Source organism: Crocuta crocuta, unplaced genomic scaffold (assembly GCF_008692635.1).
Source record: "Crocuta crocuta isolate KB4526 unplaced genomic scaffold, BGI_CrCroc_1.0 scaffold170, whole genome shotgun sequence".
NCBI classification, from domain to species: domain Eukaryota; kingdom Metazoa; phylum Chordata; class Mammalia; order Carnivora; family Hyaenidae; genus Crocuta; species Crocuta crocuta.
In genome coordinates, this window is record NW_027527853.1 from 6,018,728 (window position 1) to 6,036,192 (window position 17,465).

The window sequence follows — 17,465 nt, forward strand, 5'->3', positions numbered from 1 at the left end:
AATTATGCCTCATGTTTATTAATAGCAAATACTGTCTTTAATCATGGGACTGGGAAACTAAAAATTCATTTATTATTTATAATTTTATAACTAAAATTATTTCTTAATTTAAAATACATCAAAGTGATGGTCAACAGAAGATAAACAAATGGGACAATCAGTCTATAATGTCGAATGTTTGACTACTGACAGCAGAAGATGCTACATGAGCAAATCATGGGACAAAACCACTTATTCACTGGTTGCCTACTAAGCACCTATCTCCAGCATCCACGTTTCCTTTGGGAAAGGACCCTCCCTTGACTGTACAGCACCCAAGCTGTGTGGAGGGAATGTGACTACATTCTCAGATCCAGGGACTAAGCCTGACTGCTCAAGATAATCAGGGAAATTCAACTCCTTTGACAGTTGTTGGTTCAGACATGGATACAACTCAGACCTAACCTAATCAATAAGCGATGTTTTCCCCCAGTTCTGATAGTTACAGGCCAGGCAGTCTCTGACTCACATGGGACACGAGCGAGAGCAGTAGCTACTCTGGGGCTGACCATCAACCATGCTGAAGAACCCGCCTTAGGAGAAAGCCACCGCTTAGGACAGGAGTGAGGACAAAACAGGTTCCTTGAGCTACTAGATTAATTAACTTTGAAGCTCATTCTACCCCTTGCTGTTTTAAGACAGTTTAAACTGGGTTTTCTAGCAACCAAAAGCACTGTGATACCAAATTTAAAATATAAAAAGTGGTTACTGAATAAGAACTAATGTGTAAAAGATATAAAGTGGTAGAAATCAAGACACCCATAAAGTAAACAATTGAAAAATAAAATGCTGTAGTGTGTATAAGAGCGGTATACCTAAAAGCCAGATAAACAGAAGGGAAAAAAAAAAGAATAAAAAATACCGCATTTAAGAATTAAGTGCAAACTTACAAAGGAGTTTTGGAAAAATGTTTTGCCAAGTAGGTACAGGATATGAAAAAACCAAATAAGGGGCGCCTGGGTGGCTCAGTCGTTTAAGTGTCCAACTTCGGCTCAAGTCATGATCTCACGGCTCATGAGTTCAAGCCCTGCATCGGGCTCTGTGCTGATAGCTCTGAGCCTGGAGCCTGCTTTGGATTCTGTGTCTCCCTCTCTCTCTGCCGCTCCCCTGCTGGCATGCTTGCTCTCGCTCTCTCAAAAATAAAGAAACATTGAAAAAAATGTTTTTTAAATAAAAAATAAAAAAATAAACTAAACAAAACCAAGGTAGCACAGAAAGAAGAATACCATTTAATAGACTGTGATAGTCATACAATGCAAGTTTGAGCATTTGTAGTGTACGAGCCAATCAGGAAGACATAGTACATTATGACAACTGAGAATAACATGGAAGAAAATGAGTTCAATTAAATGATCTACGTGCTATCACAATGATCACATAATGTAACAATATACGTATCATCTGTAAAAAAAAAAAGTTGTGTAAAAGATTATGCTAAAATGCTTTCTATTATCAATTAGCCCTAAATACCTTTTATCATTAATTTTTGAAAAATGCCCTGTGAAAGTCACCCTCCTTAACACCTTCAAGGATACATGCTATCAGGAATTTTCAACTTATAATTGTTAGCATCCCACTTGTCTTCTGCTCCTTATTTAACCTGTTGTTATTGTTTCTAAATGAAGTTTCACTATGTTTCCTTTGAACTACTCCAGGGCTTTAAAAAGTGAACAGATTAGTGGTTGTCAGAGGTTAGGGGCCAGTGGGGAAAAAGGATAGGGTATGATTTCAAAGAGGCAACAAGAGGGAGATCTTTGTAATGGTACGATACTCCGTATCTTAATTGTAGAACTACACGAATCCACAAATGAGACTAAATGGCATCAAATTAAACATGCACCTTGCACCAATGCCAATTTCTCGGTTTTGACATTTTACTAAAGTTAAGCAAGAGGTAATGAATGGGGGAAAGAAATGCAGTGAAAAATATATGGGGCCTCTCTGTAGTTTTCTTATAACTTCATGTGAATCAATAATTATTAAAAAATTATATAAAAAATGTTTAAACTTGTTTGAGAACTACTTGTTAACGTCAAAAGAAAAAAGCATTTATAGGAGGCACGAGAGATATAAAAACTTTAATGTCCCCTAAGTAAATTTTACTTCAAACACTTTGTTACCAGAAAATGATTATTCTTGGAAATTGATTTCTATAGCCAAGGGCTTACCTAAAATTTTCTTCAGAAATGTAGACCCCATTTTTCTCACGGGCTGCAGCNTATATATATATATATACCTCAAATAAAACATGATGTTAGCCCTTCAATTAAAAAACAAACACAACTGGGTTGCTTGGGTGGCTCAGTCAATTAAGTGTCTAACTCTTGATTTTGGCTAAGGTCATGATCTCACCATTCGGGAGTTTGAGCTCCTAGGTGGGGCTCTGCATGATAGCACAGAGCCTGCTTGGGATTCTCTTTCCCCACCCATCTCCCCATCAAAAGTAAATAAACTTTAGTAAATAAATACATACACACGTACATACATACCAGGAAAAGGAACACAAGCCAGACTGGGAGGAAATACTTACTAATTATCTCAAAAAGGGCTTGTATCTAAAAGATATGAACTACTCTTTACCATTTAATAAGAATACCAACTAAAAGTTGGGCAAAGAATATGGGTAGTCTTTACACAAAAAAGATAATACAAATGGATAATAAGTGTGTGAAAAGATACTCATTATCATTATTCACTAGGGAAATGCTACTTAAAACCACACTGAGGTACAATTATACTCTTATCAGAATGGCTAACATTAACAAGATGGACTATGGACTATAAGCAAGTGTTGGAGAGGATGTGGAGAAACTGCAACCCTCACAGATTGGCTACTGGGGAAAACTGAAAGTGGTACATCCACTTTGGAAAAGTTTCTTACAGATTAAAAATAAATTTACTGTGCAACACAGAAATTAAACTTCTAGGTATTTACTTAAGAGGACTTAAAACACATCAAAACCAAGACTGTACACTAATGTTCACAGAAGCATTACTGGAAATAATCCAAATGTCCACTGGCTGGTGAATCGATAAGCAAAATGTGTTAATATCCACTTAATGGAATACTATTCAGCAGCAGAAAGAATCTATGGATACACACTACAACACAGATGAAGCCCAATGTTATGGCAAGTGAAAGAAGCCGGATGAAGACCAATATTATATGATTCCATTTATAAAAAATTTCTGGAAAAAGCAAATCTACAAACTAAAAGTAGATCAGTGGTTGACTGTTTGCAAAGGGGAACTTTATAGTGATAGAAATTTCCTAAACCTAGATTGTAGAGATGTTGCAAAACTCCATAAATGTACTAAAAAATCCTTGAATTGTAGGCTTACAATGGAGGAGTATTATGGAAATTTTACTCTAATGTCTGGTAATTATGTCATATTAATGTATGGTGATTATACCCTAAAGCTGTAAATAAATAAGTTTCATAAATGTAAGTAACTGCAAATTTTGCTGAATTGATAGAGCTAGAAAAGTCAATATATTAACATTAGAAAAAAATGTTAATATATTAGGTAGTTAATTAAAATCATTAGATGAAAAGTCTTACCATAGGCAATTTAACAAATCTTTTAACAATTACCTGTTTCAGGTCCTTATTTTCACATTTGCCAAATAAGATTACATTACTCCACAAAATTCACAATTACCTTAATAAGAGCTCTTTTGGTGAGTTTCTGGTTAACTTCAGGCTTATTTAGTATGTTCTTTGCTCTATGAGCATATTCCAATGTACTCAGAGTTTCCTGTGAAGAAAAGAAAACATCAACTACTAAAAATATTATGAGAATAATGTTGATCTGTTATCTAAAAGGTACTATAAAATAACTTACAAGAAATAATCTATGGTTATATCTAATCTAAACATCTATTCAGGGGCGCCTGGGTGGCTCAGTCGGTTAAACGTCTGACTTGGGCTTAGGTCATGATCCTACAGTTCATAAGTTCAAACCCCACAACAGGCTCTGTGCTGACAGCTCAGACCGTGGAGCCTGCTTCACATTCTGTGTCTCCCTTTCTCTCTGCCCCTCTCCTGCTTGTGCTTTCTCTATCTCTCAAAAATAAATATTAAAAAAAAAACCTCTGCCGGGAAAGCGGAAGACAAGTTTTCCAGTGGCATCCTCCTCTATGTGCAGGTGTGCAATACCCAGGTTCTTTTTACTCTCACATAGAATGAATGAAGCCAATTAATGAACTTTTAAACTATGTGACAACTAAGTAAGAATTACACTTACTACACTTGCAGATACCTTTCAAAGGGCTTACCTCAAGATTGAGGGATGCAGGAGAAATCGTCGCAATTATAGATGTTCTTGTACGTCCCCCAAGGGAATCCTGGAGGATTCTAGTTAGTTTAGATTCTCGATAAGGAACATGAGGTGTTCTTTCTACAAGAGCAGTAATAACCCTTCCCAAAGTCAAAAGGGACTGATTGATATTTCCAGCTTCCCGAGCTCTCTTGTCAACTGCTCCAGAACGGCCAATGTTCTCACTTCCCGCAAGATCAACCTGGAATTTCAAAAATAAAAATAAGTTGTCAGTTCCATTGGATTTGGACACAAAGACTTTCATTCCTGTATATATTAAATAGCCAACAAAATAACTTTTCTATAATTAACAACCCACTACAAAACTGATAATCTAGTGACTACAAATATATCATCTAGAAATATAAAATTTCGAGCTGCTCTATGAGTGGTCAAAAACGAAACAGTTGAAAAGAACTACCATATGATTCAACAATCCCATTTCTATGAATATTATCCAAAGGAAATGAAATCAGTATCTCAAAGAAGTATCTGCACTCCCATGTTCAATGCATTATTCACAATAGTCAAGATATGAAAATAATCAGCGTCTGTTGATGAATGAATGGAGGAGGTATATATATATATATATACACACACACACACACACACACACACACACATATATACACACACACACAATGGAATATATTTTCAGTCATAAGAAAGAAGGAAATCTTGCCATGTGCAACATGGATGAGCCTGGAGGACATAATACAAAGTGAAATAAGCCAGAGAAGGCTAAAGACTGCATGATCTCATTTGTATGTAGAATCGGGGGGGAAAATAAGAAAGTTCACTGAAACAGAGAGTAGAATGATAGTTACCAGAAGCAAGAGAGTGGGGGAGAAGGAGATGCTGGTCAGAGGGTACAAGTCTTCAGTCATTAAGATGAATTCAAGGTCTAGGGGATCTAATGTACACTATGGTGACTACAGTTAATAATACTGTAGTGTAGAGTATACTGTACTGTAATAATATTAGGTGACCCACTAGGGCGCCTGGGTGGGTCAATCAATTAGGCATCTGACTTAGGCTCAGGTTTGGTTAACCTCACAGTTCGTGAGTTCAAGCCCACATCAGGCTCTGTGCAGACAACTCAGAGCCTGGAACCCACTTCTGATTCTGTAACTTCCTCTCTCTCTCTCTGCCCTCCGCCACCTGCACTCAATTTCTTTCTCTCTTTCTCAAAAATAAACATTAAAATAAAATTTAAAATAATAATACTATACTGAAATTTACTAGGAGAGTAGACTTAAGCATTCTCACTACCCAAAAACAAACAAAAAAAGATAACTGTGAGATGAAAAGATATGATAATTAATCTGATTATGGTAATCATTTCACAAAGCATATGTTTATCAAATCATCACATTGTACACTTTATATAATCTTTTTTTCTTTAACTTTTTAATCTTTACTTTTTGAGAGAGAGAGGGAGAGAGACAGAGTATGAGCAGGGAAAGAACACAGAGAAAGGAAGATACAGAATCCGAAGCAGGCTCCAGGCTCTGAGCTGTCATCCCAGAGCCTGACATGGGCTTGAACTCATGAGCCATGAGATAATGACCTGAGCTGAATTTAGATGCTTAACCGACTGAGCCACCCAGGCGCCCCTTTAAATGTATAATCTTATTCGTCAATTATTCCTCAGGAAAGCTGGAGGGAAAAAAAAAGAATGAAACAATATAATTAAGGTAGATGCTTACCAAGTTCAACTTTCCAATTTTAACAAGCTCCTCTCCATCAATTGTAGTTTCTTTCATATGTATTGTAACAGAGAAAACTGAGTGGGAACGACTAGAAAACAAGATCAGGTTGCCCAATCATTAGAACATAAAATATTATTTGCTTTCTATAAAATACTGAAAACTGCAAAGAAAGATCAAAATCCACAAGGTAGAGAAAGGTAGTAACAGACAGGAGACATTAAGATTTTGGAAGATGGAGGGCAGATAAAACAACGGTTAGGTTTTTGCTTTCTTGTACTTGCTGGCTGCAGAGGAGACACCAATAAGAAACTATCTGTGAACACCTAATAGACTCAAGAACTAGAATCCTCAGACCTCTAAAGCTGGATATGGAGTAGGACTGAGACAGCTGCCTGGGACGCCAGAGGAGAATTCAGATCTACTATATACAGGAACCTCTTGAATTATGTCATTACCATAAATTCAAACAGCACCACACAAGCCAGAGGTTACTTGCTTTAAATTATTGCCTGTTGTAAAAGTACATTGCTCTGCTTTGACAATGCCATCAGAAATAGTTAACACCCTCTCCTGAGAAGCAGAAATGGTAAATAGCAGTGATTACCAAAACACTACAAGATAATCACCAGTAGACCATAAAGTGTTCCAAAGTCTATCTTATGCTATGTACTCACATTCAGCTTTTATCTGAAGGGCACAGAAATTATATAAACAACCCAGACAGCTTTCCTTCCTGTATCAATGCCATTTGGTGAACATCATTATGTTTATGTCACTGATGGTTGGTAGAGAATACAGAAACTTCTAATCTTCATATTTGTAGTTTGCATGCTACTTGGAAAATTTTAAAGTATTATATTTAAAAAACATTTTTTAATGTTTATATTTGAAAGACAAACAGAGAACGAGCAGGGGAAGAACAGAGAGAAAGGGACACAGAACTTGAAGCAGGCTCCAGGCTCCAAGCAGGCAGCACAGAGCACGACACGGGGCTCGAACCCACAAACCGGGAGATCATGACCGGAGCTGATATTGGTGCTTAACCAACTGAGCCATGTAGGCGCCTCTAAAAGTATCATATTTTATTACTTAAAACTACAGAAAAGGGGAAAGACATGGGAAAAATATAAGCAAACTAGAGATTTGAATTACAACATACATTTCATATTTTTCTCCCATTTTTACCCATTCCTAATCCAAGATTATGGATTTAATACAATTAAACATAGAAGTCAACGCTGATTTTAGAAAACCAAATTGCTTTCCTTCACTTTACCACATACATTTATAAAAAGATCTTTACTCCAGTCCACATACAAAAAAAGGAGTCCTAAATTACATAAATTAATGAAAAAATAAGAATTTATCTCAAAGAAAGGTATTTAGAGAAAAGAAGAAATATTACCTAGTCTTTTTTTTTTTTTTAATGTTTTTTATTTATTTCTAGGAGAGAGAGAGAGAGAGAGAGAGACAGCGTGAGCAGGGGAGGGTCAGACAGAGAGGGAGTCACAGACTCTGAAACAGGCTCCAGGCTCTGAGCTGGCAGTCAGCACAGAGCCCGACGTGGGGCTCGAACCCACGAACCGTGAGATCATGACCTAAGCGAAAGTCGGACGCTTAACCAACTAAGCTACCCAGGCGCCCCGAAATATTACCTAGTCTTAAACTCATTCCTCCAAATCCTACATAATTTTTTTAAATGGGAAGTTGTTATAGGGAAACTTAATTAAAATTATAAAATCAGGGACACCTGGCTGGTTCAGTCAGTAGAGCATGTGACTCTTGATGTCGGGGCTGTAAGTTCAAGCCCCGTGTGTGGTAGAGATTAAAAATAATCTTTTTCTTTTTTTCTTGAGAGAGAGAGAGTGCACATGCGAGCAGGGGAGAGGCAGAGAGAGAGGAGGACAGAGGATTGAAAGCAGGCTCTGTGCTGACAGAGCGGGGCTCAAACTCATAAACCATGAGATTGTGACCTGAGCCAAAGTCAAAAACTCAACCAACTGTGCCAACCCAGACGCCCCTAAATACATATATTTTTTTATAGAGTTGTAGAAATTTCTAATTATAAGGGAGCAAAGAAATAAGAGATCTAGTTTTTTTTTTAAGTTTAATTTTTCAGGTAATCTTTACACCCAACGTGGGGCTCGAACTCATGACCCCAAGATCAAGCGCAGCACATTCTCCCAATTGAGCCTGCCAAGTACCCCAAGATCTAGTTCTAATAATCATTTTGTACGTCAGGGAAACTGATAGAGAAGTTCACTTGTTTACCTGAAGTCACATGTTTGGTTAACTGCAGAACTAGAACTAAACACCAATATCTAACTGCTAATCCATAGCTCCTGTAATTACACTCTAATGCTTCCTGCAAAGACCAGCAGAAAAAGAAATCACCTGACTCGGTACACTGCTTTTCTAGAATCTGGGATTCATCATATAAGGGGTGCTATCAAATATGCCCCTTCCTACCCCGGAAAGCCAGTGTTAGTAACCATGTATTTCTACATTAAAATGAAGGCATCTGAAAAAAGTGTTCATAAATCATGTTGTACAACCTAAATATATATAATTTTTGTCAATCATACTGTAAAGCTGGGAGAAAAAATTAAGTGAAGCTATCTGACTTTCTTCTAATCCTTATTTAAATCAGGTGCTTTGTTTTAGGTATCCATTTGGGTCCCAGAGAAGTGCTGAGGGAAAGCCTTCATGAGGCTAAGGAGGTAAGCCTCTGAGCATCCCACCCCCAAATCAACTACAGCAGCCACATTATCAGCAATTAATCAAAGCTCTCCTATTTGATTTCAGCTGAGAAAAAATAATCTACTTTAAAAAGTTTAAAACTTCTGCTCTAATTCAACTTGTCTTTGTTCTCCTTTCAGTATTCTTCCAACACTGGTGCTGCCCTATAAATCTCAAATCAATTACTAAAGCATGAAATCTAGCATACATTTGACTAGGATACATGTAGCATACATGTGACTCACATACCTTGAACTCATCCTAATTTGACATCCTCCATTAAAAAGAAAATGGAGCAGTGGGGGGAAGACCATGGCTTTCTTACCTAGAGTATGCATTCATCAAAGTTGCTGCAGTTGTCCTTTTTGCTGCCCCCTTCTCCAAAATTTGATAGACTTCATTCTTGTTGTGCACTGTAATTTCTTCTAAACCTTTGATTATCACCCCCCTCTGACCAAATATGAAAAGAGCATCCATCAGATTGGTAAAATATATACATACTGGCTTCTCAAAGCATCACATTAAAACCTGGAGACATTTTATTCTCAAAGACTGAGTTACCTTGTTACGGGGATCATCAAACATCTGTAGTCTCTCAGAAACATCAGAAGATGGATTAAGGAGATCAAAAAGTTCTTCATTATAGATTTCTAACAGAGACACTTTGACTGAAAATTCAGTACCATTATCAGTAAGTTTCTCAAAAATTTGATGAAGAGTACGTGGAATTATACCAGCCAAGGGATCCTGAAATCATAATATTAATAATAAAATAAAGGAAGAATGCCATCCATTTACTATGGCAGTTAAAGCACATATAACAAGAGACTCCTTTATGATATATTTAAACACAAATATGTCAAAACAAGTTTTAAAAAACTAACATTATTAGAGAAGCCAAGTATTTTACAATTTATTCAACAGTATTCTTTTTCATACCTTCCACAAATCTGCCCCACCGATCAGCCACTTCATGCCTGACCATTACGTAGAACCAACCATACTAAGTTACTTACAAAACCAAGTTTAATAATTCTAACTTTTCTCACGAGAACATACTACTACTACGTTAACAGAAAAATGGCCCCTGTAACAATATATTCCCTAATTCTAACATAAACACAGTTTTTCAAATATTTAAGCATCTTTTATAAAAGTGTTATAAATCTCCAAATTTTGAAACTGTACTTTAAGCCTATTCCTTATTTCCTGTGTTTACAATCCCATAACTTCATTATCCATGCTCCAATTTAATGCCTCAACAGTGAAACCGCTAGAAAAATAGGATCAACCTAAATGTTAATAATTTGGAAAAATAAGTTAGTCATTAAACTCACTTAAACAGGGGCGCCTGGGTCAGTTAAGCGTCCGACTTCAGCTTAGGTCATGATCTCACAGTTTGTGAGTTCGAGGCCCACACTGGGCTCTCTGCTGTCAGCATGGAGCCTGCTTTGGATCCTCTGTCCCTCACTCTCTCTCTCTGCCCCTCCCCTGCTCTCTCTCGCTCTCTCTCTCTCTCAAAAATAAATAAAATAAACATTAAAAAAAAATTCAAACACACTTGATGGAAATCTTTGTGAAATGTACTATGTGCTTTCTACACTATCCAACAACACAGTGATCTTAATTTCTTGAACACTCAAGGTCATCATTGATAAAGTACCATGCTGCCACTTGCTATAACTTAATGAGACTCAATCCCATGCTGCAGTCTTCCCTTTCAAGCCCTACTCACATGCCTCTTTTCCATGATATTTTTTAATTAAAAAATGGTTTTTTAATGTTTGTTTATTTTTGAGAGAGAGACAGAGTGCGAGCAGGGGAGGGGCAAAGAGAGAGGGAGTCACAGAATCCTAAGCAGGCTCCAGGCTCTGAACTCTCAGCACAGACCCCGACACAGGGATTGAACTCACAAGCCATGAGATCATGACCTGAGCTGAAGTTGGATGATCAACCAACTGAGCCACCGAGGCGCCCCTCCACCATATTCTACTTAAACTATTCTGTCTCAAACAGATCCCTCTCTTATCACTTAACTGTGCCAAATGTATTAATTCTTTCTCTCCCAATGAGACTATGTTTCTTAAACAGGACATACCATACAGCTTATCCTATATTCATGTTTGATGTGGTACGCTGATTTTCTCTATTTCAAGAAAGAGGCCTTCAACCAAGTTATATTCAGTTATATTTCAGCCATTTTAGAAATAGAAACCTAATATAAACAATAAATACCTCCTCCCAAGTGTACTCTTCATTCGGTGACCTCTCACCTTCCATTGTAAAGGTTTTTCCAGTGCCAGTTTGGCCGTATCTGTCAAAATTTTAAAAACTGTTAAAAAAAATACATGCATCTAAACTTTTTCATCAATTTGAAAAATAGTGTTTCACTCACGCAAAAATAGTGCAATTGTAACCCATAATAACTTCATCCAGAATTGGACAAACAACACTTCAGAAAACANTAATTACTCAACTCATTCAGCCCACTAGAAACCATTTGACAGCTCAAAGAGTCAACTGAAACTTGGAAATGACACTAGAACCTAGAGGAAGTATGTATATGAGGATAATTTTACATTACAAATACACAGGAATTGCAGCATTTAAGGAAGTAGGTACCATATCAAAAGTATATGTCTTCCTTGAGCTCTTGTCAGCCAATCCTCCAGTTCGTACACTAACTTCTTTTCGTACTTGATCACATTCTACTACAGAATGGGCGCTAGCTTTCCGTTCTGCCAAATTAAATGGTCTATAAAAAGAAACACACAAAGTTACTGAAAAAACTCTTAGTTATCAGGTTACAAATAACATTGTCATTAATACTTTAGACAACAAAGTGAAGTTTTTTTGACTACACTGTTGGTAACAGGGATTTCACGGGGACTAATGGTACTGCTAAAGCAGACGGCAGAATTTTAAGTTTCAACTCCCAGAAATAAAAGGGTTTTTTTTAATTTTCAAAGCTACGTGAGACATTATAATTCTGACTGTTTCTCGGAGTAGATGCTAACAGAATTAACTTGTAAAAAATGCCAAGCTTACTTTTTAGAATTGTATTTCTATTCTTAGGATCTGAGAAAATTAGGTTATGATAAAATAGAAAAGATCTGTGTTCAAATTACTAACCGAATTTGTGTTTGAAATACTAACCTGATAGTGAATAACTGGCACAAGATTAAAAATAGATAAAAAATAATGACTAATAAATACATTGAGTACTTACTATGTGTCAGGTACTCACTATTCTTTTTTTTTTTTTTAATGTTTATTTATTTTTGAGAGATAGAGGAGACACAGAATCCGAAGCAGGCTCCAGGCTCTGAGCCATAAGCACAGAGCCCAGTGGGGGCTCGGACTCAGGAACTGTGAGATCATGACCTGAGCCAAAGTCAAATGCTTAACTGACCGAGCCACCCAGGGGCCCCAGTACTCACTATTCTAAATGTTTCACATGTATTAACTCAGTTTGTCCTCACAACACTCTGAGGTCCAGGGGAGAATAGTAACATAAAACTAACGATCATAAAAGAGGTAATGTTTAGAAAGAATATGTAAAGGGTGCTGTCAGAACACACAACAAAAATTTAATATGGTCTTGATTGGGACAAGGAGGGGTAGGGGAAGCATAAACGATGGGAAAGACCCCCAGAGGAAAAAATCTTCTAAGCTAAATTCCTCCTTGGGCTTTTAATAGAGTGAGGATTCTTGATACTGCTTGGGCAAAGTAGCACTATATGCAAACTTCCCCATTTGAAAAATGGGGCTGAGTAATAGTACCAACCTCACTGCGCAGGAAAATAAATCCTGTTTAGTTTACCATTTCCCAGTGGCTACTACAATGGTTGAACATGGCAATGTCTGTTAAATTACACAGCTTAATAAATGTTGGGGCGCCTGGGTGGCTTAGTCGGTTAGGCGTCCGACTTTCACTTGGGTCATGATCTCACGGTTTGTGGGTTCGAGCCCCGTGTCGGGCTCTGTGCTGACTGTCAGCTCAGAGCCTGGAGCCTGTTTCAGAGACTGTGTCTCCCTCTCTCTCTGGCCCTCCCCTGCTCACGCTGTCTCTCTCTCTCTCTCTCTCTCTCCTAGAAATAAATAAAAATATTTAAAAAAATAAAAATAAAAAAAAAATAAATGTCACCCTAAGGGGAATAATGGAAGAGCTGAAAAGAACCATAATCCATACAGTGGCATCCATCAGATATTTATACTTAACACACATCTGGACCAAAGAAAGATGTACTCCTAACCTGAGTTCACTTTTCCCATTCATATTATTATATGAATATATTATTTCCCATTCATATATTATTCCCATTATCATATATTATGAAAGTAAATGCCAAATGGGAAATTCTTTCTCTTCATTACTAGACAAACCACATCGCTATTTCATTTAAAAAGGATACCTCAACATCCTTTGGCATGCCCCATCCTAGCATATTTTTGATGGCCAGAAGATCAAATTTGTGACCCTGGAAAATTTAACTGAGCAACTCCCAGATAATATATAGTGATGCTATCCATTGTCAAATGTAATGAAACCTATACAATGTATATAACCATGCATGCAGGATTTTTTTTTTAATTTTTAATGTTTTTTATTTATTTCTGAGAGAGAGAGACCGCGTGAGCCAGGAAAGGTCAGAGAGAGAGAGGGAGACACAGAATGTGAAGCAGGCTCCAGGCTTTGATCTAGCTCTTAGCACAGAGCCCGATGCAGGGCTCAAACCCATGAACCGTGAGATCATGACCTGAGCTGAAGTCGGACATTTAACTGACTGAGCCACCCAGGTGCCCCGCATGCAGGATTATTAAAAGTTCAACAAAACTTGGTCAAAACCAACTTAGAGGTAGGCCAAGAGTATCAAGTAGAATGAATTACTCTCATGTAGTTAAAGTTCTTTCAATCAGTCTATCATTCTTAGCATCTCTCAACTAATCTCTTTGCCTGTATGTGTAATTAAGTTAACCAAATGAATACCATTCACGTTGTCACAACTGAACAGTAGATATTCACACATATTACACATTCCTAAAAGTTATCAAAACTCTGAGGAGCTTTAGGGACTATTTGTACTATGATAAATAGTACTGCCAAGCCACTATATTCCTAACCAAACCTCTGTAACTAGAAATTGCAAGGTCCCTGCTGAGGACGCTAACAAGCCCATGGATTTGCTGGCCTCACTGCAGTTATATTACATTCATTCATTCATTCCATAAATATTCATCAAGTACTTATTATATGATAGATACTTGTCTAGGAACTGAGGATAGATAAGTAAACAAAACCAAGTTTCAAAAAAACCCAAAACACCCAAGTTCCTATTCTCAGGGAGCTTTATCCTAGTGTTATAAATGGATAATTTAGATGCTGATAAATTAGAAATGAAAATAAATAAAACAGACTAAATGGGATTGGAAATGATGATGGGAGGGGCGCCTGGGTGGCTCAGTCGGTTGAGCGTCCAACTTTGGCTCAGGTCATGACTTCACAATTCCTGGGTTCGAGCCCCGCGTCGGGCTCTGTACTGACAGCTAGCTCGGAGCCTGTTTCAGATTCTGTGTCCCCCTCTCTCTCTCTCTCTGACCCTCTGCTGTTCATGCTGTCTCTCTATCTCTCTCTCAGAAATAAATAAAAAATAAATAAAAACACTTTAAAAAATTAAAAGGAAATGATGATGGGGAGAAATAGGCAGTTGCTAGTACTATTTTCGGGTGGTTAGGGAAGGCTTCTCTGATATTTAATGATACTTAAGCAGAATCTACAAAGTGAAGGAGCCTGTCTTGTAGCTACTTAGGTAGGAAAGCTTTCTAGGCAGAGAGAAATTGCAAAGGCCCTGAGACAGCCTGGTGTGTGATGTGCTTTAAAAATGTAGAGGTGGGGGGCACCTGGTTGGCTTAGTTGGTTGCACATACGACTCTTGATTTCAACTCAGCTCATGATCTCAGTTTGTAGGCTAGAGCCCCACGTCAGGCTCCACACTAATGGTGTAGAGCCTGCTTGGGATTCTCTCTTTCTCCCTTTCTCTCTGCCCCTCCCCTGCTTGTATATGCTCTCTCTCAAAATAAACTTTAAAAAAAACATTCATAGACTTTTATGTGTATGAATGATTCATATGGGTTCAGATCTAAACTGCTAAAGCACTTGTCTAGATTAAAATGCCAAGACTGACTTAAATCGTAAAACCTTTATATTACATTCCTTTTTTTTTTTTTTTTAAGTTTATTTATTTTGAGAGAAATGAGAGTGTGAGCCGGGGGAGGGGCAGAGAGCGATGGGGAGAAAGAGGATGCCAAGCAGGCTCCTCGCTGTCAGTGCAGAGCCTAACTCAGGGGCTCAATCTTCCAACTGTGAAATCATGACCTGAGCCAAAATCAAGAGTCAGGTGCTTAACTGACTGAGCCACCCAGGGCCCCTCTATTATGTTTAGTAGAATTTATGCTAACCTGCACACTTATACAAGGGGAAAGAAGGTTTTGCAGATGTGTTGTGTGTCTTTGTATATACATATATCAAAGCCTATTTCCTTATTAAAATTTCTCTGTATATGAACTATCAGTGTCTCAACTCCAGAAGTTATACCTTTCTCTTGAGCTGTGTATAGGTAGACTTAAAAATTGTCTTCATATAATTATAATACAAGTAAAGAAGATCACTGGGTCGCCTGGGTGGCTCAGTGGGTTAAGTGTCAAACTTCGTTCAGCTCAGGTGAGTTCAAGCCCCACATGGGGCTCTCTGCTGTCAACACAGAGTCTGCTTCGGAACTTCTGTCCCCCTCTCTCTACCCCTGCCCCTTGCATGTGCGTACTCACTCTCTCTCTCTCAAAAATAAACATTGAAAAAAAATTTTTTTACAGTAAAGAACATCATAAAAGATTATATTCATTGTAATAAATAGAGCCATCTCTTGAAATCTTGCTCATCTCTTAGGTTACAATAAACTGCCAATTAAAAATGTAAAACTAGGGGCGCCTGGGTGGCTTAGTCGGTTAAGCGTCCGACTTTCGCTTGGGTCATGATCTCGCAGTTCGTGGGTTCGAGCCCCACGTCGGGCTCTGTGCTGACTGCCAGCTCAGAGCCTGGAGCCTGTTTCGGAGTCTGTGACTCCCTCTCTCTCTGACCCTCCCCTTCTCACGCTGTCTCTCTCTCTCTCCTAGAAATAAATAAAACATTTTAAAAAAATGTAAAACTAAAAAACAAACCAAAAAAATCAGGGAAGAGTATGTGAAAGAGACTACATGTGGCTTGCAAAGCCTAAAATATTCACTATCTGAGCCCTTAACAGAAAAAGTTGGACAACCACAAGGACCTCATAAACTGTTTACTAATACTTAAGGACATATTTGCACTAGGAAAGATAGTTGGAAAAGAAAGCATGAAAAGAAAAACATCTTCATACAAAAATTATTGTAAATAATCACAACCAAAGCACTTTTCATTAGTGACAAAGTAAAAGAAATCTCTTTTTAGGTAAGACTTGAAGTGAATGGGGATAATAAATCATGTTTAATTCTAGGGGTTGAGGAAGGGGTCTGGAGAGGGACACAATGGGACTCAAACTGTAGTGATTGGTCTGTTTCGAATCTGGGTGATGGATACACATATGGTTGTTGCTTTGTTCTCTATAACTTTTTTAAGTCTGACATATTTTGTAACCAACAATAAAAAAGAAAATTAAAGAAAATAAATCCACATAGAAAAAGCAATATTGTCGGGCCTTAATAAAAATCAAAATAATCTAAAAATCTGTTTCTATTATGTGCTGTTCATTTTCTTTCAATCTTCAAAACAAGTTAACTATGAAGAGAAGCTCTAGAATACAACTGGTAATTGGCCAGACTTAAGGTTACCAGCCAACTTCCTCTCTAACACTTAGTCTAGAAAACCAGCTATTACCGTGGGCATCTGCAATTCAAGTCACCAAAGCTGAGAAGGCAATAACTTAAGAAAGTTTGTTGCATACGTTTAAAAAATAAGCTTAAAAAAATATTTACAATACTTCTGGATTTACAGAAAAGTTGCTGGCAGTTGGTAGAAGTTTAGAAACAACAGCAACAAAAACACATAAAAAACACACATAACCAGTAAACTGTGGACGGCTTCTAAAAAACTGAATAAATCAATCTCTAATTAAACATTTATATAACAAGTAAATTCTCCCTCTACTGGCTAATTTTTTAACTGGTAAGTTATTTGGAAATCAATCTGGGGAGAGTTGAACACCTCCACCTACTCACCCTGAAAAACTGTCTCCTGTGGTTTAGGGAACACCAAGCTGCAATACAATCAGAAAGCTCTACTGGCTTAAGCTGTCTCCTTTTAAAAACATAAACTCATTCTATAACAACCTTTAAATTTTAAATACAGTGGTCTTTCCTTGCTTAGTAGGGATTAAGAAAATATTGCATCAAAAATAAAGAGAACGAGTGATCGATTATGTTTTGAGAGATGACGGAGAGGACGGTAATTTCAACATCAGGACTAAAGCATATGCAAAGTAGGTACACACAGTCTTATTTCCAAACTGAGAAACTGCAAGGAGTGGCACCTAAAAGTGACACCTAAGTCTTTGCTGTCATTATTTTAAAAAGAACACACTTTTTCCTAAAGAACGACGATCAAATTCTCCTGAATCACAGATT

At 37.5% G+C, this 17,465-nt stretch overlaps 1 protein-coding gene across 1 annotated transcript in view; it reads right to left on the reverse strand.

The window, feature by feature from the left end:
- The window catches only part of KIF11 (kinesin family member 11), a 44,144-nt gene that overhangs the window by 26,140 nt on the left and 539 nt on the right, over positions 1 to 17,465 (reverse strand). Inside the window, exons 2-10 of the mRNA XM_077779827.1 lie at positions 11,395 to 11,565; positions 11,206 to 11,262; positions 11,046 to 11,124; positions 9,372 to 9,557; positions 9,136 to 9,260; positions 6,069 to 6,159; positions 4,319 to 4,561; positions 3,703 to 3,798; positions 2,208 to 2,275 (exon numbers count right to left, since the gene is read on the reverse strand). Of these exons, the coding sequence (XP_077635953.1) occupies positions 2,208 to 2,275; positions 3,703 to 3,798; positions 4,319 to 4,561; positions 6,069 to 6,159; positions 9,136 to 9,260; positions 9,372 to 9,557; positions 11,046 to 11,124; positions 11,206 to 11,262; positions 11,395 to 11,565 (1,116 nt within the window). The remainder of the gene's footprint in view (positions 1 to 2,207; positions 2,276 to 3,702; positions 3,799 to 4,318; positions 4,562 to 6,068; positions 6,160 to 9,135; positions 9,261 to 9,371; positions 9,558 to 11,045; positions 11,125 to 11,205; positions 11,263 to 11,394; positions 11,566 to 17,465) is intronic.